Below are 27,271 nucleotides of genomic sequence, written 5' to 3'. Positions count from 1 at the left end.
TCCGCAGCAGCCCAGCCCACCTGCAGTTCACAGAGCCCCTGAGCAGCACTCCCCGAGTTTCATTCAAACTCCTCTTGTTTTGCCTCTCTCAGCCATGGCCTAGAGTTACTGTGATCCAGAACCTTCCAGCTATTTGCTCACCTGCCTGCGAGTGCCAATTCAAAACGTGCATTTCCAACACTGAGTGTGGAGAAACGCACTCCGAGACCCAGGAAGTGGCACCTGTCTCGCCGGACCAGAGGGTGAAGAAGGTTCAGTCTGCCTTGCAGTCCTAATTAAAGCCCAGTTCTCCCGCTTCCATGCCTAAGCATGTTTATAGGTTTGGTTGGGGCTGTTGCTTGCTTGGTTGGTTGGTTGGTTTTTTTCATAATTCTCTCCGGCCGCGCCCGGGCGGCGCGGCGGTGTTTGAGCCTCGGCGCGGCCCGTAGCGGCCCGTAGCGGGAAGGGCCGCGCTCGGCCTCGACATGGCGGCGGCCGGCGCGGGGGGCGGGAAGGTTCCGGGCCGCCTGTTGAGGTGAGAGCGGGCCGGGCCGGGCCGGGCGGGGCCGGGGCGCCGCGGGATCGTCACCGAGCGCGGCCGGGCGGACACCCCCGGGGGGCGCGGGGGCCTCCAGCACGGATCGGCGTCGCGGGGCGGCTGCTCGGGAACCCCGCGCCGCGGAGCCAAATGCCGTCACTGACCTTCACTGGCCGGGCCGGCCCCGCAGCGGGAGCTGCAACCGGGAGCGCGCCCTTCGCCCCAAAGCGGCGAGCCCCGCTGTGAGCGCCGTGTTAACATCTGGAAACTAACGGAGTCCTCCACCGGCGGGTTAAGTCTGCTGTGATAATGGATTAGCTAAATACCACTTTTTGTTTTAAAAAAAAACCTCTTACAGAATTGCTGAAAAAAGAGAAAAGTGCTAAACTGGAAGAATAAAGCGGAAGGAAAGTGGATTCCGTACTTTAGATAGGCCTGACCTGGACTTAAGTACTGAACGAGCTTTGGGGTTTGGTTGTTTTTTCAACTTAGACAAGTAAGGGTAACTAGCAATAACTGTTTCGAGAGCAATGTTCCTTTGCACATAGAAAAGCTGTTAGATAGTTTAGTCTTTAAATCTTAATGAGGCTCCAGGTTTTCCTTAAAAATATATTTGCAAAAGTTGACAAATACCTAAAAGTGAGTGTCCACATTCTGTTCTGAATCTGTGGTTTGCAGAGATGTGTAACTCACGTTCAACCTGAAACTTTAAAGACATTAGTTTAAAACAAACACAACACCACTACCCCCCCAGGACTTTGAACAGTCTGTGTGTAAACAAAGTATTGACAGAAATTACTAGCACATGGCTGTGTTTTAAAGAACAAATCAGTTATTGAAGTTTCTCTTTAAAATTGAATTGCTGTCGTCTTTTTATTTGGTAATAGCTGTGCGATGGTATACATTAATCATGAAAATGCTCCTTTTCCTCCTCACAAAATGTCGATCGTGTATTTTGGTTAAAAGAATGCTAATGTTTAATAATGTGGTTTAAGAGTATACTTTTTTGCTAATTGGCTAGAAGGTGGAGCCAGGAAGAAGAGATTGCATTCACAGTCCAAGCTGTCATTTTGCAAATCCTGTGTGCCCAAGTAGATTTTGTGTCTTTGCAGTAGGAAGACATATTCCCGTATTTGTTCCCCCACCACAGCACCCAAAGCAGCTGGTGGGGCATGCTTCTCGTGGTGTGATGGCAACAAAACTCCACTTCGTATGAGCTGACCCAGTGAGTCTTGTGTTCTGTCAGAGTGGCTCGTTGCTTGCCTGGAAGGGACTTTACTGCTGTTAATGATCCCACAGAAAATAATTTAGTGATTGCAGCAAAATTTTAGCCAGGCGTTAGGCGGGAGCTTTGCTGTTTGCTCATATGCAAAGGGCTCATTCCTGCTGGCTTCTGTGGGGCTGTTGTCCAAATGAACTTCTATAGGGCTAGCCTCTTGACATGGAGAGGTTCCAGAAAGGCTCAGGAATCAAGATAAACGGGATGGCATGACATATGTTCTTCAGAATAGCAGTAATCTCATGTCATTGCTGTGGGTTGAAAGGAGATGGGAAATTGTCTGTATTCATGGTTTAAACTAGAGAGAGTGGGAGGCAGGGGGAGGGCATGTTTAGCAGCTGGAATAAATGGTTCAAGTTGTCCATAAAATGAATTTTGATTGTAGTACAAGAAACAGTGAAACTGCAGTCAGTGCTGTGAAATCTAAAGTATCATGACCTGGAATATGAAAGCTAACTTGGGTCTGCGTTATCTGTATAATGGAGAAACAAATGAAAGGGTGAGAGGAACAGAAAGTACCTTACTAAGTGAGGGAGGAGATACTGTGACATGTTAAGCATCCAGGCAACTCAGAATTAAGTCAGTATCTATAAAACATTAACAATAAGGAATACTATGAACATGCATAGTTGTAATCCAAAGAACTTCTAATTTACAATAACTTCATGTAATAGCAATTTGCTTTAAATATGTGGTATGTATTCTGCTTCAGGTAAACAGATCTTTAATGCATAGTTCTTCCAAGGAGTATCTGCATTGTTGTTGGGTATATAACATAATTTGAAAATACATGTTACCAAATAAGTACTTTAAACAATAGGATTTCTTAGTCCTAGTTTTTCTCTGCAGCAATTACTTAAGCAGGTTTTACACTGTGTGTCAGTCTTCGAATCTGCCAAAACTTACGGGCAAATCAGTCAATTCACTTTCTCATTTGTTCACTGGTTTAAAAAATGAGGATTTAAAAATCAAGAGAGAATAAAGTCTAAATTTTGAGTTTGAGTCATGGTGTCTTTTAATTCTTCCCCCAGCATTATAAATAAAAGCAGTAAGCTGTAACCTAGCACTGAGTGTTCTTGGCACATTGGTTTCTCTATCATACCTATCTATCAGTAACTCTTCAGAAGTCTCTGTAAGATGGGCAATTAGTTTATTACTTAAAAAATGACAGAGGCTATGTATGAGTCTTTTATGTGTTGGAGACTCTGCCCATAACATTACAAAATTCCCCTTAAAAATACTACTGTAGGTTCCTAACTGTATTAAAATCACATCAGTTAAATGGATCTGAGTAGGAGATGCTTGTGGTCTAAATGTAGTATTTATCCTGATCATCTTGTTTGTTTGTTTGCTTGCTTGCTTTTGGAGGAGGGGGGAAACTGGCTTGAAGGGGTAAAAATGAAGGCTTTGATTTTACATTAGGAGAAATCTCTGAAAATTATGCCAAATCAGGTGTTACATCTGTGTGTCCACTCTCCTTTTGTGAAATGGAGATAATAATATCTTTTTTACTGTAGATTCAGCTCATTGACTGAGTGGGAAGTTCTTGTAAATCATATACTTATTTGACTGCTAACGGGAAGTCTTGCAAAGCATGCTGAAAAAATTTAATATAAAGTGAGAACTTACCAAATGTAATGGTGAAATAAAATCGTGTTCTAAAATAATTATAAACTGTTGTAGAAACCAGTGGCTATCACTGAAGGGTTTTGGATATCCATAGATATCTAACATAGATACCTAATGAATGAGTTTTGTGGAAAACTGCCCAGGCCAGGATTGTTTTCCTCTCATTCAAGTTATGAAGTAAGGTTTATGCAGAACCCATTTTATATTGGTTTTCACACTTAATTGGTGTTTTTATGTGGTCTTTTTACTCTAGACATTGAACTTCTTTGTGAGATAGGATCTGTCATGTTCTACATGATTAAAAGGAATTATTTGCCACTAAAACTTTTCTTAATTCTCTTCCAGGACTACGAGGATTCTGGACCACTGTTACTGAAATGATATTACAGAAGGCAGCAATTGCATTGTGTTCGTTGGATGAAACCCAAATATACTGTTAGTCAAGTGGGTGAAACCCCTAACTGCAGTTTACATGTGTAGGTCACTGCGTTACTGTGTTAGTCATTGTCTCTATGCAGCAATGACAAGGCTAGAAGAAGCAAACAGAGAAGTGAACATGCACTCATCAGTCAGATACCTTGGCTATCTTGCCCGAATCAACCTACTGGTTGCCATTTGCATGGGCCTTTATGTCAGATGGGAAAAAACTGCAGATGCACTGATTTTGGTAATATTTATTCTGGGGCTCTTTGTTCTTGGAATTGCCAGCATACTGTACTATTATTTTTCAATGGAAACAGCAAGTTTGAGTCTCTCCAATCTTTGGTTTGGTTTTTTGCTTGGCCTTCTCTGTTTTCTCAATAATTCTGCCTTCAAAACAGATGTGAAAGAAGAAGCTACAAAATATTTGCTTCTCTCTGCCATTGTTTTAAGGATATTATGTGCTTTAGTTGAGAGGATTTGCGGTTGTGTCCATCATCGACCAACTCTGCTCACAACAGTTGAATTTTTGGAGCTAGTTGGATTTGCAATTGCCAGCACAACTATGCTGGTAGAAAAATCTGTAAGTATTATTCTGTTGGTCTTGGCTTTGGCCATGTTGATTATTGACTTACGTATGAAGTCTTTTTTGGCAATTCCAAATTTGGCAATTTTTGGAGCCATTGCATCCCTACTCTTTTTTCCATCATTGCAAATCCCCACAAACCCTTTTGCCTTGGCATGTTTCTTCAGCTGCCTGATTTCAGATCCCCTTCTCGACGTTTACTTCAGTGGACTTTCAGTGACTGAGCGATGGAAGCCCTACCTGTACCGTGGTAAAATTTGCAGGCGGCTTTCTGTCATCTCAGTTGGAGTCATTGAACTAATCTTTTTCATTCTTGCAGCCTTTAAACTACGTTTTTTGGATCTCTGGTATTTTGTGATACCTGGTTTTTCTATTTTTGGAATTTTCTGGATGATCTGTCATGTGATTTTTTTTATAACTCTTTGGGGATTTCACACAAAACTAAATGACTGCCACAAAGTGTACTATACCCACCGCGCAGAAAACAGCAGCCTGGACAGAGTCATGGCATCTAAAGGAATGCGTCACTTCTGTTTGATCTCAGAACAGCTGGTCTTTTTCAGCCTTGTTGCGACGGCTGTTTTAGGAGCTGTCTCTTGGCAGGTAAATAATGATCTCTTTAACTTCATCTCCTCTTGACAATAATCCTGAAAATTGCTGGCTCCGTAAAATTCCTAAAATTTAATGCTGTGCTGTGGGTTAGCAATTCAAAGTTGGAATGCGTGGTTTCACTGTCATGCACTTTGAACTTAACGCTTCAAGCTGCTTTGACTGTGACCTATTAAAGCAAGTGCATCTTACCAGCTTCCTTTTGTTGGCAGCATGGGAAAAGGTAGTGCTTCCAGGGCAAAAGAGGTAAGCAAAGTATTTTGTGTTTACCTACGTAGGAAATTATTTTGCTCTTGAATTCATTGTGCCATAAAATTTGTTTTCAAAATAAATCACTATGTTAAACCCTAGTAATACGCACTAAATCTAGGACTATTGTTGTGGACTATTTTAATTAGATTGAAGTGTATTAAAGAGTGATTTTTGCTTTGCTTTTAATCAATTACATGGAATCAGAGATCAGCTGATAAACTGATAAATTGTTGGTATAACATGAGCTTTAAGTGTGTCACTTTCAAACCTGGTTATGCACCTCAGGATATGGTATCTGAAAGACCAATTCTTAAAATCACACAGCGTCCTTTGACTTCTCTTTCCGTTTACAAATTCAGGATGTTGTCTTTTCTTTAGCAGAAAGCATACATTTCTTTCAAAATGTTTGTTCGGTGCCCAAGTTAAGATGTGCATTTTCATAGTTGCAGCAGGGCATTCAGAGTCTGTCTTCTTTTTCAAGTTGATGTAAACCACAATAACAATTTAATTTTGTGCCCATACACCCTCTTATATGAATTATAAGCATATAATAATATATAAAAAATGTCAGGGTAGATAAGATTTACAGACATGTCTTTGTAGTGTTTCCAGAACAATTTCCTGCCCACTCCTGTAGAATTTCTAATCCTGCAGATTTTCTTAGATTAAATAACTTTATGGATGAATGCTATTAAGGAAGTTAGTGGAAGATGAAATTAACAGTTACTTTGTGTTCTGTGTGTTGGGTTTTCGTTTGGTTTGGGGTTTTGTCTTTTGTATGAAGAGCATGAGAGGTTCACAGACAAGCCTGCAAGGAACACTGGGTAGTTTTGCTTTTTTTTTGGAAAATTATCAGCGCTCATAGCTATGGTGTGAGGACTTGCAGAAAGGACGGAAGGAAACAGGACCAAAAAAGTAGAGAAGAAATATCCCTGAAATGTACTTACAGAAAGTGATGGTGCTGTGGCACCTAAAGAAATGGGAAAGTACTTTGGGAGACAGAAATAATAACGATGGACTACAAGCATGATAATATTGTGAACTTCCATACTTTTTCTTCTGAGTATAAAAATGCTAGATTTTAATTTTTTTGTATGCTAGTTGACCGTTTTTCAGTAAAAACATTTTTTTACCATATCTATCAGTCTTACTAATTTTTCTATTCTTGCCCTTGGATGGAGTCACACCACCTAGTTACACAGAAAAAGCAGAACAAATCAAGGGCATAAGTTGTCCAGATAAGTCTATGAGAGAGAGGCTGTTTCTCCTGGTGCTTCCCAGAGCCTAATGGCAGGGAGTTAGCCAGGCTTGGGCAGGATCTCCTGCTGTAGCCCTTTGTGGGAAGGGCTCCCTCTCCCCCTGCCATCTGTTTAAAGCACACTGGAGCTTCCTTTAGAACTGCATCTTTACTGCAGGCTGTGAGTGTAACTGAGGAGGGTTGGATTCATACCCATCTTGGTAGTTTTTCCTCTTCACATTGCTTGAATCCATTAATTGTAATTTTCTTCTGCCTAGTCCTCTGTCCCAAAATAACTGTAATTGTTCCACGTCTGTTAATTCTGAAGATGTGCTGTTGTGCTGTGAAATTACTTGTGTAGGACTGTTCACAAGAAACAAACTGGTAATCCAGCTAAGATCTTAATATTTGTTATTGGCATCCTGTGTTTAAGTAAAATAGGCTGTTGGTCATCACCTTTGTTGAGAGGTTATGTATTTGCCTAGTCAGTGGGAGGATTAATTATAATGGTGAAAGTGAAAGGCATCAGACCGATATTTTCGCTTGTCAGAAAATCCAGGGTTTTGTGATAATAATTTATTTTTAGTAGATAATTACATTTATATTTCTCTTACTATATTTATATTTCTTTCACTGTATGTTATTAGTAATGAATTACCATAAGATTATGAATGCAGTTGCTCCACCTAAAAGCATTTCTACTTCAGATGTTGTGATGTTCACCTTGCAGATTGCTGTTTACTGGAAGTTTTCATATGTTACTGGAAAATGAAATACTTTCATTAGGCCTGTGAAAAACGTAATTTAATAAATGGTTCTGTCATTTATTATGGTGATTGCAGGCAGCTGTGGCCTTTTCTGTATTTTGCTGGATAGTGTCAGATTTCAAAATAATTAGAAACAAGAAAGCAGGGATGCATAAGCACACAATTTACCCTCTTGCAGGGCATTTGCTTTTTTCCTAGAGATTTAAGGAAACTAGGGGATTTTTTTCTGCTTTGTAGGTGGAATTCAAGGCCTTAAGACTCTAGAATCCTTTGCTGGATTTTTGAGTCTGGTGTTTCAGGAGGTCTAACAAGCTCAACAGTAATGCAGAAAATAAGTTTCTCCAGTGAATATGTACTTTTCTTATGGTGATTTATATATATTGTAATAATTAAAAGAGACAAATCAGATTGTTAAAGATCAATCTCTGCCTTTACTCTTGAAAAAAAAATAGTTATTGCTAAATATCTAGTGGGTTTAGATTCGAGGATTTTGTTGGTTTTGTTCTGTTTTTAAGAAAACTTTGATATACAAATATTAGTATGTGGTAAAAAGAGATCTCAAGGCTGTGTAAGATAAGAAGCTTTTCCATTACAAGATTGGTTTAATGTTTATTAGTGACCAAAAAAGCAAACTAAATATTGTAAATTATTAGGAAAGGACTGGAGATATCATTATGCCACTGTATAAATCCATAGCTTTCATATTTTGAATGACTGTGCAGTTTTTACTTGCTCTCCTATTGATAAGAAAACAAGAAAAGGTCCAGAGGAGGGCAATGTAATTCATTGTAGACATGAAAGAGTTTACATGGAAGGAATGAATAAATAAGGATGCTTTAGTCAGGAAAAAGTACAACTAAGTGAGAATATGATGAATGTATAAAATGCGTGCTGTGGGAGAAGGTAAATGTTAATAGACAATAAACAATCAGTTCAGTGCAAAAGTTGAGAGGAATCAAGTTGGCAAGAAGCAGGTTGGAGCCAGGTAGGTAGGGATAGTTCCTCATACAGTGCTGAGCTCTGGAGCTGTGTATTGTGGCAGGCCATGTGTGCCCCACGGTTGCAGAGGCTCAGGAGGAAGCTGGACAAAATTGAGGTCTGTGTACTATTTAGAAACCACATCTGCCTCAGGAAGTTCTTGAGCCACCAGTGGTTAAGAGTACTCGGGAAACGTGTTTGGTCTGTCCTTACAGTCTTTCCTAGGCATCCATTTGGCCTCTTTGGAGACCAGACATTGTTCTGGATGGACCTTTGCTGCAGATTAATACAGCCATTCATGCATTCTTATATTAAGGAAAATTTTTAAACTTAGATTTTTAACATATTTTTCTATAGTTTGTTAGGAATGCCAAGTATTCCTCAGTCACCAGTTCCTGAAAATGTGCTTGCTCTTTTAAAGATTATTTAAAACATTTTTAAAACATTTTGTGTAAGATGAACAATTTTCAGTCTTTGCAACATTAGTTTGGAATTTCTGTACTTGTTTCAGTAAGTGTGAATTATATTTGAAATCTATTAAATGTTACCTGGAAGGTGAAGCATTTTTTGTTTATACCTTTCCTCACTACTGAAAACTTGTTTATTGATAGTGCATTTGATAAGAGAGGTTGCTTGAAATCACTTTGTGGTCTGCCATTTGACCTTCTACGAGTAGAATTGCTAAAAACCTTGGAAAGGTGCTTCCCAGCAGCCAGCTATAAATAATTAGCAATAGCATACAAAAAAATCCAACTTACGGCCAGAAATGGAGAGGAGAGGTTCCCCTTCATAGAAAATTTTTTGCAAGCACATTATATATGCCCTCTTAACTTTTCTAGTAACTGTAATATCTATCCTTCATGCAAATCTCACATGTATGAAAAATCAAGACCTAGAGCGCCAGTTGTCTGCTAATTGTGTCTAGAAGTATCCTATTTGATTAAACTTGACAGAAAAATATCGAATCTCCTTTTGTGGAAGGGTTTTTAAAGTGAGGTGAATTAACTTGCTGCAGCAGAGACAGTGGTTTTCTTACTGATGCAGAGGTGTTGAGGCTAAATGTCCTGTTAGCCAAGGACCTTTCTTTAAGGGGAACATAGCCCTTGTAATAAGATAAGGATTTAAAGTGTCTGTTCCTGGTGCTTGAGTATATGCTTGGGGAGAACTGTAAAAGTAATGTGTTAAAATTGGGTGCATTAAAAAATGGAGTAACAGCTTTTCTTTCAGTGGGGCATCTTTCAGCTGGGACATGGTCTGCTTCTGAGAATAATCCTTGTTATAGCTGCAGAGGAAAGAGGTCTTGTCTTGTTGGCAAAAATACACGGACGTTTTCTTTGCAAAATCTGTAGGAAATGGTCAGCACCTGTCTCTACATTTGTGTGAGTAATTTCAGGCAGATCAATAAACTCTTTAGTGCCAACTTATTTCAGCAATTAGTCAAGTGCCTGTTTGTAATTAGGCCCTTGGATGGGACAAGATCCAGCAGAAGTCATACAAATGACTCAGGCATTACTTCTTCCAGAAGCCAATAAAATGATGAAAAATTTGCAGATGAAGAGCTTGTAATTTTCAGACAAAGGTCTTGGAAAGGTTTGGGGCCCTCTTTTTCTCAAGAACTTAAAAGCAGATTTTGTTAAGTGCTCTATGCCAAGGTAACTACAGGTATTCTGAATTACTGGCCAAAGAGAATTATTATCCCTGGAAGGCTTGTATTTAATATTACCAAGAGAAAAATTAACTATGATAGAGCAGGTAAAGTAATGGAATGAAGTACTTTCAGTACATTATTCTTGGTTTTAGTGAATTTTATGGGTTAGTAAAATAATAGTATTCGTTACATGGTTGAGTAGTCATACTTAAATGGACAGTACTGTTTAACTCAAATTATTTACAGGAGACAAAATAAGTTTACTGTATGCTTGAGTAATTTTTGTTTTGGGGAAGAGTTAATGCTTTTGTGGTTTTATTCTGTTGTGGTTGCCTGTATATATAGTAACATCTGTATTTACTTAGACATGCTTTTGTTAACATCACAGGTTAAGTAACTTGAATGCAAATCACATCCAGTCTTTCTCCTTCTCTTCACCCCTGCTTTTCTTCCTAGCTTGTATTTTTAACCCAATCCTCCTCAGACTTGGCTTGTTCGTGGCTGTTTGTTGTTGGTTTCTTTTTTTTTCCCTGCAGAGGCCCTGCTGCATCTTCTGGCCTCTTTCCATGTTTTCGCAAATATCCATGCCACTCCTGCTTTTTTTCATCTGTCTGCCTGGTCATGTCTAGTTCCCCCCTTTCTTTTCATCACTGACAGTTTTCCCCCTTCTTGCTGATTTGCCTTCCATACCTGTTTTTTTAAAGACTTTTCTGTTATTTGCTGTTATTTTAAAGACTTTTCTGTTGAGTTTCTTTTGTAATACCTTTATTCCCTCTTTTCCTACTGTTCCATCAGCTCTCAGGCTGCATCACAAGTCCCCCTGGCTCACTGCTCATCATTTCTTCTCAAACTCACCCTCTACCATGTGTACTTTTGCTGCCTGTCTTCCCCTCTTCAGTGTGTGCTCAGCCCTCCTTGGCTCTTTACCTCTCCTGTCCTGTCCCGAGGGCTACCTCAGGTTGCCTTCTGAAATCCACAGCGGTAGCACACCTTGCTGCTCTCACCACCAGAGCCCCTCAGTCCCGAAGGGGATCTCTGGTGACAAGAGAAAGTATTCATTGTTAGTCTGAAGAGTCTATTATGTGTTTAGCTTGCTGTCAAAATTTCATTAATTTCAGGGTTCACGTTTTTGCATTTAAAGACATCAGAGTTTTTAGTATGCTTTTAAACTGATAACCACTTGTAGTTTTGCTGCAACAAATGCACATAGATTAAAGCACAGGCTTTCCCATGGTTAGAGCAGGAGTCAGGGATGGCAAACACAACATATTAAATCCATCTGCCAGGGATGGTGACAACTGTTTTCTGCAAACTGTTTTCTAGATTTTCCCACTGCTGTTCTAATAGTGAGAAGTAAAGGATTATTTATTGATCTCCACAGACTGTTCATTCAGTAATTTGTTGTAAGACAGTTTCCTCTGGTAGCTGATCTGCTTTGTAGCTTTACAAATTTTGTCTTTAAGCTTTTTTCTACCTGTAATATACATATCACATATCTTGTCCTCATTTGAGATAAGCTGTTCACCAAGTATTTGTAGATTAGCTAGCATGTTACCCTTTTTCTCCTGAGCCTTCTCTGTCATAGAGAGTATTCTTTTGTACTTCTTTTGTGTGGAGTTTTTGTGTATCTCTGTGTGTCTGTGTATAAAGACAAGTAAATATTCAGCTTGGATAATGGAAAGCAGGGCAGTATTTTTGCTTGGAAATGCACAAAGGCATCTCTGTAAGCTTTCTCAGTTATTGGTCTGTTAGATATAATCCCAGGCACCCTGCTGTAGGGGCAGTGGGTTGGACCAGACAATTTCCAGGGGCCCCTTCCAGCCCCAACCATTTGGTGATCCTGTGATCATCTTAGTTGACATACTTCTGTTTAATTTCTGTTTTGAACAGATGGGGTCTTCTATAGCTCTTTGTAATTGGCTTCCAATTTAAACTAACATTTTATGCATTTTGGTTTTTTTTCTTCCCTACTTTTTCATCAGTCACACATCCATAATTAAATACAGTTCCAGAGTTATTCTGCTTCAAACAGTGTTATTTTTTGGGATGGAAGTTGTCCTATCCATGAGTATAAAATTAGCATCTTGGCTGTAAAATACCTCTAAATTCTTCTGGTGTTCTAACATTTACACTTAACAATAAACAATCCTCAAAAAACTAGAGAAAGTGGAAAGATACTACTACTAGTGAAATCTCACCAATCTTTTATTGCCTGTCCTTTCAGTCATCAGAGGCAAGAAGATTTTTTTCTTCTTTCACATTTTTTATGTTATTTGAAATGAGACTTCATTGTTAATTCCTTTAGAACAAGACAGACAAAGACAAAAAAAAAAAAAAAAACAAAGATAAGAGATACAATGATTTCTCATGATTTTTTTAGTAGGATTGTCTAGATGATCCCTGTCTTCTGTTTGCTTTTTGAGCAGTCTGTGTGGAATCAATGGGCATTTGGAGTTTAGGGATATACTGCAGGCTCACATTGCTAGTGCAATTGAAAACAATGAAAATGGGTTGAACAGATGAAAGAACAAAATCCCTTTCTGGTTCTGACTCTGCATCCATGGCCATCTGCTCCATTAAGGACCAGTCATCAAATCTTTGGGATTTAATAAAGCACTGACAGTTTCCACCTGGAATTTTAGCTGTTTATCGTAAGGGAGGAACCTGTCTTCAGTTTTACTGTAATTACTAAATCAGATATTTTTTGCTATTTGAAGTTCTTATTGTTCAGGTATTTTAAAATGCTACCAGTCATTTTTTTGCAGTTTCTGGACTAAGATTTTTTTTATCCTGCTGTAGATTTGTTCTCATTGTCAGTAGCCATTTTTACATTTGTGACTTACTTATTCTAAATCTAAACTGTTGAATAAGTGCTGACAGCAAGTACTGGCATCTTTGCATTAGATAGATGTCTATAAATGTAAGATATCCAACATTTTCCCTTTCCATAGCATAAGATGGCCACTAGAAGAGGACACAGTTGAAACCTCAGATGAAGCTGAGTTGATTCCTAACACTGTAGAGCTTATTTCCCATTCCTGTTATAATATTTGGTACAAACTCAAAGCAGGATACAGAGCAAGATGGATCACCAACATGATCCTTAAGAGTTACTATGTGAGATCCTTACCTCACAAGTACTTGGGAATTTTCTTTGACAGTATCTTCATATTAGTAGGAGCACTTTCAATAATTAAATGTAAATATTTTTAGGAGTTAAACTCAGAGTGAGTCTTTGGAATATCAAGTTGTGTTGTGGCAGAATGCTGTGGGTTTAATAACCTGCATGTGTTTAGGGGATTGGGGAAATGCAGGGAGTATTTAGAACAAGATGGCATGTTGTAAGAAAACTAAAATAAAATTCACATACCGTAATACTATAATAGTATTATTGAGGATATTATGATCACTCTAGTTTTTATGGGCAAATGTTTTGGGGGGTTTTTTTGTAATATGTTCACTGTGATCAAAACATTAATGCAATATCGAAGCAGTTTGCCCAAGCAAAGTCCAAGAAAAGATACTTTTATATGGTGGAAAAGCTGAAGTTGTCACAAAAATACTTCCCCTTTTTTTTTTTTTTTGTAACTTAAAACACGTTACCCTTCTGGAATCTACAGCTGGAAAACTAAGTCTCCAAATGAAACTAATTATCTAGAAACTAATTAGCTAGTTATGAAACTAATTTAGCTAGAAAACTTTGCTCTTGCATCAAAGTCTTATACTTTATAAGGTTTCTACAGAAAAAGATCTAACTAGAGCTTTGTAAGATTCTGTTGTTGCCACTCTGAGTCTTTTTCAGAGTACATTTGGGAAATGGAGCAACAAAAAGGAGCACTTGCTGCTGATACATTTGAAACAAAAATTGTATTTTCTTAGTTAAAGGATTTCTTTTCTCCATATTGACAACAAAACAAATTGAGGTGGTACCATAATAGTTACAGTGTTTTAAGCTTTTCTGTCTTCTGGTGATTTCAGGCAATTAATTCTATGAGTTAATAATGCTATCAGTTAGTTATCATTTAATATCAGATTCTGGTGTTTATTTGCGATTAGAAGTATTGCTGTCACCATTTCAAGGACACAGAGGTGGGATCCTTCCATCAGAAGTATTGTAGGACACTTTTTAAAACCAGGACAGGTAGCAAACTATTCTTCCTTAGCACATTAGATGGGTAATGCTGTTCTTTCAGGCTAAGTCATTGTGTTTAAAAACTGGATGTAGTTGAGCTACTGCCATGTGCCAGAAAGATCTGGGTTGGTTTAGGTGTCATTTTTTTCAGTATAATATACTTTCTAAATTATTAATAGTGTTGACTTTGTGTTAAGTTGAACTACCAGTCCCCATCAAGTCACTGAGTCTTACACAATAAGGCAATATCCAGATTTAAAAAAAAAACATTAATATTGTAGATTTGTGCAAAGAGGGCGAATAAAACGTGGAGGGCATCAGAGACCACAGGATTCTTCTCGAGACAGAAATTTCTAGCTATGAATTTACTTCCTTTGCTACATAGCAAACATTAATATTTAACAAATGCACCATGGATATTAAAGTTCTTGTTTAATTATATATTATAATACTGTTTCTCTCTTTCCTAAAGCATTTAGTACCTCATTAAACTCATTCACATCATACTAAAATAATTAAAATGACTCTTTATCTGTTCCGCCTCTCAGTGACATTTGACATTTCAGAAGTCCATTTTTATTTTACTACTGCTAGTGGTTGAGATGTAACTGTTGAAACTTCTTGTTTGTTTGTTACAGAAATCACCTATGTATTAGTAAGTGTAATATTTTCCAAAACTGCTTATTCCCTACAAAGCAGGAAAGCTCAATATAGGGTATTAGCTCTGTGAATGTTATGAAGTCCTGTAGAGGATGTTCCTTATCATCTGCTATTTATGTAACTGACAAAGAATTGTCTTTATAATTGAAATAATGTTCACAGATGTTCTCAGAATTCATCTCTTGTGTTATACATAGTATTCCACAAAGAATGTTTTAAAAACTCCTTGATGTTAAAGAGCATGAATAGTTAAATGTATACTTTTAATGATTGTAGAATGGGTTAGGTTAGAAAAGACCTTTAACATCATCACATCCAGCCATTGAGCCAGCACTGCCAAGTCCACCACTAACCCACCTTCCAAAGTGCCACATGTACACGTCTTCTAAATACCTCCAGGGATGGATGCAATACAGTGTGCTGTTATCTGATATGTAATATCTGTGCTGTACCTTACAGATTAAGGCCTGACCCTGCAGATGCTTACAGATCTTCTTATTTTATGTACACAATTAGTTTTGTGGCATTTGATGTTCTTGCCTTAGTTGGTAAAACTAAGCTATCATCACGGTTTTTACACCTAAATTCTGTGCTGTCAATGTTTTCAAATGCATTCCTTTCAAAAGAGTGATCCTTCCTTACCAGTTACCTTCTCCCCAAGCTTTTCATTTGTCTTTAGAGTACTTCACCGTGTAATATGTGGAAAAATAAATATACGTTACCAGTAATACTTTGCATGTTTCAGGACCCAATTATGTATGATCAAACAAAGGGATTTTCATACAATGCCTAAATCTCTTTATTTTCTTTTTAGCCAACCAATGGGATCTTCATGAGTGCATTTCTCATCGTTTTACCTTTGGAGTCCATGGCTCACGGGCTTTTCCATGAACTGGGAAACTGCTTGGGAGGAACATGTGTTGGGTATGCTGTTGTGATTCCCACCAACTTTTGCAGGTATTGTTACCGTGCATTTCAGCTTCACAGTAGTGTAAATGTACTGTTTGCTCGTGGAGGCAATGCAATGCTGTTGCTTGGATTTTTCAACAATTAAATACAAATTTAAATAATAGGTATATTTTCTATTTTTCCTTTTTTCTCACCTTGGAATGAATAACTCCACCTTTCTATCTAGGTAATTTGCTTTTAGAAAGCCAATGAATACAGACCGGTTGTGCATAGGCAGATTTCACAGTCCACATCTCACACAAAGGAGGACCTGGGGCATTTGACTGAGAGCAGATATCTTACATGAGAAGGTTTAATAAACCAGACAGATCAGTTCAAAGTAGTTTTGAATTCTATTAAATGAGGTGGTGTCTACATTTAAAGTTCATTGAAAGTAGACTTGCAAATGGACTACATGTCATGTATTGGTATTGAGAATTTGAAGCTGATTATTCTTCTAACATAAATGTTACCATATGAGAAATGCATGATTGTGGAGGGATTGTATTATTATTATTTGCCCATTTGTGTGTTTTCTTATGAACTTTAAAACTTGCAAATGCTGCTTTTGCCATAAAATTAAAATTGGTGTGTGCACATTTTTTTTGTAAATGATAAACAAGATCTATATAAATTATCTCTTCAAGTTACAAGAGAAATAGAGTAGTAAGTTGAAACGACAGGCTTCAAAATAGAACTGCCCAATTTATGAAAACTTCACAGCTGCAGTGTGTGTAATGGATTCAGTGGATAAGGAAGAACTTAACAGCAGAGAAACCAAAGACAGTGTGCTAATCTTAGATAACTTTAAATATTGTAAAAAACAAATTTTCTGAGCTTCTGTAGTCTTTCAATCTTTCAGCTGTGCACCCTTAAAAAACTCTGTCAATTATTGTTACAGATTTAGAAAATAGATTTTCAAAATTTACATTACAATAAAAATAAATTAATTTTGTTTCCATGGTAACAATTTAATTATTTAATTGTATTATATTGTTCTGGCTCAGGCAGTTCCCTCTAATTTTGAGCAAATTAGATACTCTTGAGCAGCTGTGTAAGACCTGACAGAACTGAACTTCCTTATTAACAAAGCTTGACTGTTTCAGTGATGGGTCCAGTCTTCACTTGCTGAGACAAACAGTAATGATGAGCTATTCGGTGTAGCTATAACAGTGGAATATCAATTTTCATAAAAGCCCTAGACAGGTGAGAAGGTGCAAAATTTAATTAGCTAGACCAATAAGGAGACTAGATAGCTTTACACACTGACTTGCAAACAAAATACACGAAGAATACACACATACAAACATATATAGGGAAAAAACCGATAACATCATGTTTTGTATTAATAGAGTAAGACTTATCTCCATATTTTCACCCACAAAACCTGTTCATGTCTGTAACTGAGCGTAAATGAGGCCAGTTAGGCCCAGCTGTCAGTCATGTTCCTTATCATTACCCTTATTACATTGGCTGAAGAATGATGAATGCTTTTCTCTTTCTGAAAATACATTCTGAAGAGCACTCCCCTAACTGGGTGTCTTGCAAGACCAAATCTCCTATTATTATTATTAATGAATAGCTGTGTAGCCCTAAAAACAAAAAAAAGTGTCTATTTTAATTTGATATTTTATATAATGTATATATTTGGGTTTATATATTATAAATTTATCTATATTTTTTATAAAATATATATATTGATACAAATAAAATGCATTTTGGAACCATAGGGCTGTTTTTTTATTTTTATTATATATGCTTATTCATATCTATGTAGACATAAATACACATACATGGTTTGTTCCAGGTCTAGTTTGTAACTTTCTTAAAACTTTGATTTTCTAAGCTGTGAATACTGTTACCTGAAACATATTTCTTATGCTGAAAGAACAGCATCTGAACAGCACACACAAGAAAGAATTATGTATTTGTGTGAGTTCCATATTTCAAAGTGTCTGAGCAAAGCGTGTATGTGGATTTCTCTTTTGTCCATTATTGGAAACTAGTTTGCATTGTGTTTTGTGCAGATTAGCACTCATTTTCCTTGTGCTTCTTTCGAGTTGTGCATGAAAAAATACCTCTGTGAAGGCAGTGCTCCTCAGTGGAACTTTATGAAATTGTTGGAGCTCTCCCAGCTTCTTCCCATTGCCGCTTCCTTCTCTCCCTCTGTCTCTCAGTTGCAGGAATAGCACTGGGCTGAGTAAGGACTATTGAATTGAAGTGTGACCTCACTCAAATACAGTAATTTGAGTTGTTAATACTGTAAACTTAAAGTAAATTTGAATTTACAATAGTGCTACCTCATAGCAGAGAAAATATGCACAGGGGAAAAAATCACCAGTTACTAAAAGTCCGCTAAGGGTGAAATAATTATCAACCATAGTCATTAGCTCTTCTCCTTCTCTTTAGTCCTGATGGCCAACCAACTCTTCTTCCACCTGAGCATGTTCAAGAGTTAAACCTGAGGTCTACTGGCATGCTTAATGCCATACAAAGATTTTTTGCATATCACATGATTGAGACATATGGTTGTGACTACTCTACAAGTGGACTGACCTTTGATACCCTTCACTCCAAAATCAAGTCTTTTCTTGAACTTCGGACAGCAGATGGGCCCAGACATGATACCTACATTCTGTATTACAGTGGTCACTCACATGGCACTGGAGAATGGGCACTGGCAGGTAAGTGGTTTGGGGATTTTTTTTTTATTATGTTTTGGTATTGATAAACCTTCCAAATCAATTCATTAATTCTGTAGAAAATATTACTGTGTTACAAAACTTGGAAGTTTTGGTTGTACTTATTGTCAGATTGTTCAGAATGGCAAAGAACCATCAGTCTTTGGAGAACAGGTTTATACAAGCTCCTGGCAGGGAGGGAAGAAAGGAAAAGGCAATATTACAGACCATGACTGTTGAGAGATTCAGAGGCTACAAGAAATTGAGAAAACAAGCCAGGTTGCAGGCTGACTACCTCTGCTAGTGGAGAGAATGGAAAAATGCAGAAACCTGTTTGGTATGCAGCAAAGTTGTTGTTAAGAGGTAGCTCTTTTCTTCCCTTGCATTGTATGAGTCAGGTGTGTTACTTCATGAACTTTATGTCATTTTAGTATTTACTGACTTTGATAAAAATCCTTTTACAGCTAGCTAATCTTACGCTTGTTCTCAAAATTGTCTAATATTGTTGACCCCACATGTATTCTTTCAGGTTTAAACACAGTTTCATATTCCCCTGATTTTCCTGCCGCATGATTTTTGTATTCAAGAAGTTAACTTTAAAGATTGCTTTTTTCCCCACATAGAATTAAATGTGGAAATTACACGCTCCTGCTCTAAAGACAGATTTTTCCTTGTATTTTGAGGAGTATCTGTTCACTGTAATGAACAAGTATAATCTTTTCTCATTCCTTGTACATGACAGAGTGAATTACAGAGTGCTCTGTGTCACTGTGTCAGTTAGACTGCCACGAAGGACTGCATTTATGTCCTTAAGATGTGGTTTGCTTTTCTTTTGTAAAAGACAGAATCAGTAAAAGAAACAGGAGGCAGATACACAATCCACACTAGAAAAACAGGTCTTCAAACATATAACAAACCTTGTATCATAAAAACAGGTATGGTTTGCTGACATTCTAGACACAGTGTAGCCTCAAGACTGTAAACCTCTATTTAAAGGGCCAGTTTAATACCTCATCATGTGCTTGGCACAGACTTCACCATTTTCCCCTTTCTTGGACCATTTCTTTGGTAAACTTAATGAAATTGTCAAGTCATTGCAAGGTTTAGCCTTGCTCTGCTGCTGTAGGCAACTGAGGTCACTGTGTGCAGAATGGGAATCTCATAGTAAATACACTGGAAATTTGCAACTTTTTTCTTCCTGGGATAGAATTAATTCTCTTGGATAGCACTTTGCCTGTGTGCTCTGGGCTCTTTGTCAGCAGTGTCTCTCCAGGTACATGTGCCCTTCAGTAGGGCATACCCTTCAATGTGTTCTTATGCTGAGGTAGGTGTTCAGGCACAGGTCGATTTCCATCTGGGGATCTATACCTGTTTTGGTGCAGCTCCATCCCTGAACCTTTAGACTTGCTGAAGAGCAGTGTGTATTTTTTCTCAAGGGCTCCTTTACAGTTCTCTGTCCAACCACATCTTCAGCTTCTACTTGGATACATGTATAGTCACATAAAGGAGAGGAGCAGGCAGCAGTCACAGGTCTTGCATGCTTTTTTTGTGATTAATTTTAGTTAAATGATGGAGTGTAACATGATCCTCCTTCCAGAAAGCACTGTTCCCACTTGTAACTTGAAAGCATAAACTGAAAAGATAAAGACTGTTTGACTGTAGTTGTGCCCCATGTATTGGATACTGGCATTGTGTGACAGATGGAACCTTGGTCATCAGCTCCAGTAATGTGTACTTATCCTCTGACCCATAAAGACAATGAAAAGAGATGACAACAATGAGATAAAATGTTCGTATCTGATTGAAAAAGTAGTTTCTCACTGCCAGCTTATGCCATGGTACAGCACAGCAGTAGCAGTGTAGTCTTTGCTTTGTAATGACATCTTTCAAAGGAGGCTTACTGAATTTATTAATTCAGTAATGATGTTTCTCTGTTGTTGGAAGCTGAGATGCAACACAGTGGTGTATAAAAGAAACTCTTAACTAGTCATGCATAAAGTATAAGCAGTCAAACAACCTGGGAGGTCATGTTTTCTGAGAGAAGGCAAAGGCATGAGCTGGGCTAATAAAGCCTTGTCTCTGTTCCTGAAACTGTTGGCATATTTGTTGTCCTTCTAAACCTGCCACAGAGCTAGAGGTGGCCAGACACCTGCATTTCTTACACAGCTTGGTGCCTAAATCTTGTGCTGGGTGATAAGCCCATGTGTTTGAGGTCCATAGGGTTGGAAGCCAAGCATGTGTTCACTTGTGTCTGTGAAGGATGAGATGTTTCTTTGGGTGATTCTATCCAATGCTGTTTTGAAATCACCTGCACTCCTACATAGCTACACTAAAATAAAGTTTATTTATAGGCCTTTGAAATGTGAACAAATAAAGAAATTTTTGTAATTGACACAGAAGGTCAATTACCTAGAAAAGCAAAACTGCTTCTATGTAAGTCTCTGCGGTAAATAACTACAGCAATTTGAAGATCATGTACCAAGACAAGTCATTACTTTAGGTTTGTATCCTAGAGATTTTCTTCGGTAGTGAATTTTCCAGTTTTTCATTTTCTTGGACAAAGTTGCAGCTCTGTAATTTTGCTTTTACTTTAACTGCAATAGCATGCACAACACTTTAATTCTGAGATATTAATTTGAAGCACTTTTTTGTCACCCCTTGCAGGTAGAACTGTAAGTGCTGAAATACGCAGCTAACAATGTTTTAAACACTGCTTAGTTATATTCCGTAGTGAAAAATCACTCTAGAATTAAAATTCAGTTATTTTAAATCACATTTCTATACCTTTCCTCTTCTTCATTTTTTTTTAAGTTGACGTTTTCAAACTGGAGTGGTTTTGTTGTAAACCTGTATCATAGCTTCAACTAGCCAAAACCTAGACATACCAGTTCTTTACATTAATATCACTGTAGAACTAATGGAGATTTATTGACTTGTTAGCAAGATGTTGTCATTGGGTACCTGAGGAAGTAGTCTGCTTTTCAAAGCTACGTAGATCATGCAGCATCCAGTACACTTAAGCAGAAGGACTTCCCACTATAGGTAACACTTCAGGTTTAGTTACAATCTCCTCTTTCCTGTTGGAGCTGAGAACATGAGAAGTTGGACACTAGTTGCAAGGGTCTTCTGATCTCATAGGAAAAAAATATTGTGGAAAAATCCCAGTGAGATTTTTGTTTCATCGAGTTGTAAATCCATACTAGTTTCCTTGAAGCTCTGGAACAACTGTCTCTAGAGAGAGAATCTCTTCATTTCTGATCATGTGAATTTTTGTGCTTGCATGTGGCTTTCTCATAGTGCTTTAAAACTGTTTTGGTTCCCACCATTTGAAAATGTATTTTGTTCTAAATTGTCCAAATTGTTGAAGTAAGGGATTTTTAGAACCAGTCAAAACAGTTAAAGTTCTGCAGAAGTTTCTGTTTCTTCATCCTAATACTAAATCTTTTTGTCCTTGTGGCAGGGGGTGATGCTTTACGACTTGACACGCTGTTGGAGTGGTGGAGAGAAAAGAATGGCACTTTCTGTTCTCGATTGATCATTGTTTTAGACTGTGAGAACTCTCAGCCGTGGGTTAAAGAAGTAAGAAAAGTAAATGACCAGTATATTGCCGTGCAAGGAGCAGAAATGGCCAGAGTCGTAGACATCGAGGAAGCAGACCCTCCACAGCTTGGTGACTTCACCAGGCAATGGGTTGAGTACAACTGTAACCCTGACAGCAACATCAGCTGGTCTGAAAAGGGCCGCACGGTGAAAGCAGTGTATGGTGTGTCGAAGCACTGGAGCGACTACACTTTGCATTTGCCAACGGGGAGTGATGTTGCCAAACACTGGATGATGTACTTCCCGCGCATCACCTATCCATTAGTACATTTGGCAAACTGGTTTTGTGGTCTCAATCTGTTCTGGGTCTGTAAAGCATGCTTTAGGTGCTTGAAAAGACTGAAAATGAGTTGGTTTCTTCCCACAGTGCTGGATACAGGACAGGGTTTCAAACTCGTCAAATCCTAATCAGCAACCAAAGAGAAAATGAAGTGAGAGCTCTGTGAACTTTCTCACTGTACCACACTTAAAACTTTTAATGTGACTATTTTTCTCTGAAAAAATCTGCTCTACTCACTTTATTCAGCTTTTTGAGCAGCTACACTATATGCAACAGTTAGAAATCGCAATCTTAAACAGAAGAGGGTAGAACTATGATATTTTGAATTTTGTTACTGGTCTGTATGTACATATGTAAGAGATTATTTAATATGACCATGCATTTTGGAGACAGGTCACATGTTCATATGTCTTACTTAAGGCAGCCTTTGTTTAGAGACACCAGTTAAATGGACAGGAGCTCCTGTTAGTTACACCGGGCTGATCTGTCATTTATGTCCACTATACGGTTTAAATACAGGAAAGGAACCAAGCTAATAAATACTCCGATCAGTTTACATGTCCTTGAAATTATGTGGTGCAGTCACTGAGCCAAAAACCCCCAGAATATATAGCTACTGTATGTAAGTAGCTACCAAGATGCTTTAGTTTTATTTGCTTTTACATCTTCTGCCCTGCCTCAGTTCTCTACTGCCATCAGTGGAAGTTTGACATTGAAAACAAGAAAATCAGACGATTCTCTAATGCTCTGACACTTCTCTGACAATGTGTTCTGAAGTGAGTTTTAAAAACATTCAGTATTAATTTCAACATTCGATGTTACAACAAATATCTTGCTGGTGATCTTTGAGCATACATTCCCAGTAGTTAATTCATATATGGAATAAAAGCTGCACTGAGCATTTTTCCCTCCCCTGTTAAGGTGATTCTGAATTTTCCAAGCTCTTACTAGTTTGTTCTTTGAAAAGCTACCCTGAAGAAAAGAAAGCAAAACAAAACCCAAGGACTTTAACGAAGAAAATAATCCATAGATTAAAAATGGGAATACAAGTGTTGCCTTGCTTCCGTGTTTATCTGAAGTCTTTGGTGTGCCTAAGACCTTGATTCTGTGAAATTCTGAGTACAGAGTTACACCACTGAGTTCATTATCTGTTAAAACCACAAGCAAAGCTTGTCGGAATGGATTATTCCCTTAGGACAGGAGGGAATCCTCAGTATTCCTTAAGTCTTTTCTCCCACCCACAAGGTCCTAATTTTAATCCTTCCACTTGCAGAGCTGGATGGGACTCTAGAAATCCTGTCATGGCCTTTCCTTTAGTCATAGAAGCTGCACAGCTTTTTTATGCCATTTTCTCAAGTACAGAAAATTAGGGGTGAAACAAGTAAATGGCTAAGACAGTACCATTTGCAGTGATTTATTTGCATATATGTGTGCAATTCAGTAGACCTACAGTTTACTTCCTTGTGTTTCTATCAGTATTTTCGTTAAGATCTTAGGGAGTAGCTGATATTTGTCTAAAATGTAACCTACTGATTTTTTTTGATTTAAATACATGCAAATAACATGTAGCTCTTTAAGTCTTTGCTGTCATGGCTTTTTCTAATGCCATTTGAGCTTTTTAGCCAGCTAAGTTAGAGAACCTGCTAACACTGATACCCATCAGTAACTCCAGAAATAAATTAATGAGAGCTAAAACAGCCAAAGCAATTTGTACCCACCAACTTCAAAATGGTGATTTTCTCAGATCTAGAAGTGGCAGCCATTAAGTTTCTTCATTAGTATGTATTACACAATGTTGTTTAGCAAGACACCACCCCACACACCGCTTTCCCTTTCTGCATTCCCTTCCATAATGTGAAAAGGGGATAAAGAAATGAGAGAGAAATTATATCCTATGAAGACTCAATGCCTTTGGGTCTTCTCTGAGTAAATGCTGTGATTGCAGCTCTGTCACGGATTGTAGGGGTGGCTGTTGTCAGTAAGGACAGAGGGTGCTCACACCGTCTGACTTCAGGTATCCAACTGAAGTTCCTAATGTGGGAGCCAGAGATAGGAGTCTTCTCATTTAAATTCAGATGTCCAAAAGCCAGATATCTGAATCCATGCTAGTGACCTGAAGTCACTAGCATCCACTGTCATGGATTCAGCAGCTCCACTGCTCATTAGCAAGGAGAAGTAAATATTTCCAGAGGAAGACTTGACTTGGTCTCTATTCTAAGATGAATTTTCCTGTGATTGAGGGCATTACATTTTTCTTGGTTTTGCTTTCCCGTGCCAAAGGTCAAGCAGGCAAATGCCATATGTCTCTTGAATAACTATAGCAATTGTAAGCCATTCTCTGGAGCCTGAGCTGAGTACCTAAGTTCCTTGTTCAAGCACATAAACTGGATACTTGAAATTGGGTTGAACTAGCATCCGTCAGGTTGCAGAAAAGCAGCACTGCCTCCTGCAGAAGTCAGTGTCTTCCATTCCTGGTCAACAGCCCTTGAGTATAGATGCATAAAGGCAGTCATTTGGTTTGTAAAATCACCATTGTTTTGACTTCTCTTTCAGCAAAAGTTCACCTGATTGCATCATGAACTGTTGCATCTTGAGCCTTAGAAATTTTTAATAAAGTCCCCATAAACACCTGATAGTAACTCTGTGAACATTTGAAGTCAAGAAGTCCTTTCTGTTTTGGAAAGGCTTTAAATATCAACCACAACACTTGCTGCTAATTATACTGGACAGATCTTAATGGGTAAATCTCTACCTGCTACTGTTACGTTTTTATGGACATCATCTGTATCTTTCTTTTTGTACATGAAGGGGAACAGGAAAAGGGTGAGATTCTTGACCTGTCCTGAGTCTGTGAGCAGGAATCTGTTATGCAGTGCACTGATGGACTTAGCTTTGGGCAGAATAAATGCAACAGTTTGTGCTGCTGTTTTGCCTCTGGATATTAAATGGTTTCCAGTTTACTTATTAAAGTTAGATTTTTTTCTAGGATAGGCTGGGTGATATTCAGCTATTTGCTGAAAGGCAGATAAAGAGCTGAAAAATAGAGCAAAAATACTATTTGCAAAACTAATCGTGTTCACAGATTTGTTTCTATTTTCTCAATTATAGACCTCTGGTTTTCGGAATTTGAAATAATTCTAACATGAGCTAAGGTGTTCCTACTTCTGATTTTGTTACTGTTTTAAACAGCAAAGGCATGGTGAAAATGCTAACTTTAGAAATGTTTACAGCTGTTCAAATTACGAGGCCTTTTTGTAGAAAGAGACTGTCATGTGTTTCAAAACACAATCAAACCAGGGCTATGGATGATGAGGAATTCAACTGCATCAGTTCTTCACTTCTGCACTGACTTTTATCAAGGCATCCTACAGTGACCCACATTCCCAGGTGGAGTTTTTCTCCAGCTCCTGGTGCTTACACCTCTCTGCAGGTCTCTGCCCAGCCTCAGGCATGTGCCTGAGGAACGAACACTGGGAGATCCTGTAATCCAAGTGAGGAGTTATCCTTCTGCTGTTCCTGTATAAAAGACAGGGCCTGAAAGAAATTTAAATCTAATTCCAAAGAATGTTACATATGCTATCAGTTATGCACACGTTGTTTTGTGGTAACATGTACAGGTTTCTGGGTAGAGAAAAACTTTTTTTTGAGAGGTTTGTCTCTGTACTGTATATTCAGACTATTTGCTATAAAGTTTATAACAAACTTGTGTCACAGTATAATTTTATGTTGACTTTGTTTCATTTACCTCCCGTGTAGTATCAGCCTTGCTGGAACATGCAAATGCATTGAGTTCTGCTAATTTCCATCTTTTAAAGGAGTTCAAATTGCATATTCACAGTAGTATTTTTCTCTGAACAAGTACTGGAGGAAAAAAAAGCCATTCTTGATTTTTGCACTACTAGAGTTATGTATTTGCAGTTCGTTATGCTTTGTATGCCTTGTAGTTGTTGTCCAGTCTTCAGTTCAAGTTTTTCCCAGAATACTTTGTAAAGGCATAGTTAATGCTATGCTAGCAGTCAAGCACCTCTATTGCCAGCAGTAGACAATGAAATCGGGTTAATTTTCTTGTTTATAAATACCTTTTGTGGGAGGATTTTTACTGAATATATGGGGTTTAGATATGTAAATGGATTTTTTGAGTGTATTTGTGATACTACGTAAATATATTTTGCTGGTTTGGATGCTCATTTCCATTTCATTTTTTTATGTCTTGATCCCTTCCCAGATTTCTGGGCTCCCTCTTGAATTACATGGGGGTTTTCTGTACAGCTTGCTTCACAGGAGGTTTTTAATAGCTAGAAATTGCAAGAGTTTACTGACAATAGAGTATTTTGAAAATACTCTAAGGATTATTTTTAGGTTAATAATTTAATAGAAATGAGGAATACTAGCTTAAATTATTAATGCTTTTCACCTTGTCATTTTTTTATCACTTATTCAACAAGCTAGTAAAAATGCTGTTTATACTTCAGGACATAATATTATAGAGATATAATTGAAGACTTCCTTTACATGACTGCTTGTAGTTAGTCAAACTTGTTATCACCAGTAAGATCAAGTTAGTGGAGGGTTCCTGTGTGAGATCAAGCGTGGGACAGGAAGCAGAAGGAAATTGTTGCTGCAGAATGGTGAGGAGGACAAATCCGCACATCCCCTTCTCACAGAAATTGCTGAGGAGGTTCCTGCACTCCGTCCTCATGGAACAGTCCCAGCATTCCTCCTAACAAGCCTGGACTTGTTAAGTGAAGACTTTGGTGGGCAATGGAGAAGCAGAGTGGTTACTGTGATTCGGGGTGATGGGCATCTCAGCGGTAATCCAGTGTCCCGAGCTGCCGAGAAGGGCACTGACCACAGGCAGTGCCTCTGGCACATTGACTGACTGAGTACAAGGATGATTTAGCAGCACTGCTTGGTTGGTTGGTTGGGCTTTTTTTTAACAGAAGGAGTTTAATTTTAACTCTTGTACTTCGTGATTGAATTCCTTGATTATGCAATTTACTAATCAGTGTTCTTTTCTTAGTAATCTTAGTAGATCCTTCCTTAGTAGA

General features: G+C 38.1%; 1 protein-coding gene across 2 annotated transcripts; it reads left to right on the top strand.

Moving 5' to 3' along the window:
- The first annotated feature begins 411 nt into the window (after positions 1 to 411).
- TMEM168 (transmembrane protein 168) lies at positions 412 to 26,410 on the top strand. 2 transcript variants are annotated; one of them, XM_032107673.1, is made up of 5 exons: positions 412 to 514; positions 3,771 to 5,034; positions 15,529 to 15,671; positions 18,072 to 18,346; positions 21,804 to 26,410. In XM_032107673.1, exons 2-5 carry the CDS (start codon positions 3,898 to 3,900, stop codon positions 22,349 to 22,351), a joined length of 2,103 nt encoding a protein of 700 aa, XP_031963564.1. In that variant the 5' UTR covers positions 412 to 514; positions 3,771 to 3,897; the 3' UTR covers positions 22,352 to 26,410. The 2 variants fall into 2 exon arrangements, with proteins under 2 accessions (XP_031963564.1, XP_031963565.1); XM_032107674.1 differs by lacking the exon at positions 412 to 514 and adding an exon at positions 1,031 to 1,742.
- The last annotated feature ends 861 nt before the right edge of the window (positions 26,411 to 27,271 follow it).

The sequence above is a fragment of the Corvus moneduloides genome, chromosome 4 (assembly GCF_009650955.1).
Source record: "Corvus moneduloides isolate bCorMon1 chromosome 4, bCorMon1.pri, whole genome shotgun sequence".
Classification (NCBI taxonomy): domain Eukaryota; kingdom Metazoa; phylum Chordata; class Aves; order Passeriformes; family Corvidae; genus Corvus; species Corvus moneduloides.
This window is presented reverse-complemented; position numbering and strand designations above follow the sequence as displayed.

Coding starts and splice junctions, on each gene's coding strand:
- TMEM168 (XM_032107673.1), top strand. CDS start 3,898: ATGTGTAGGTCACTGCGTTACTGTGTTAGTCATTGTCTCTATGCAGCA. Junction 5,035..15,528: donor TAGGAGCTGTCTCTTGGCAG/GTAAATAATGAT, acceptor TTTTCTTTTTAG/CCAACCAATGGGATCTTCAT. Junction 18,347..21,803: donor TGGAGAATGGGCACTGGCAG/GTAAGTGGTTTG, acceptor TCCTTGTGGCAG/GGGGTGATGCTTTACGACTT.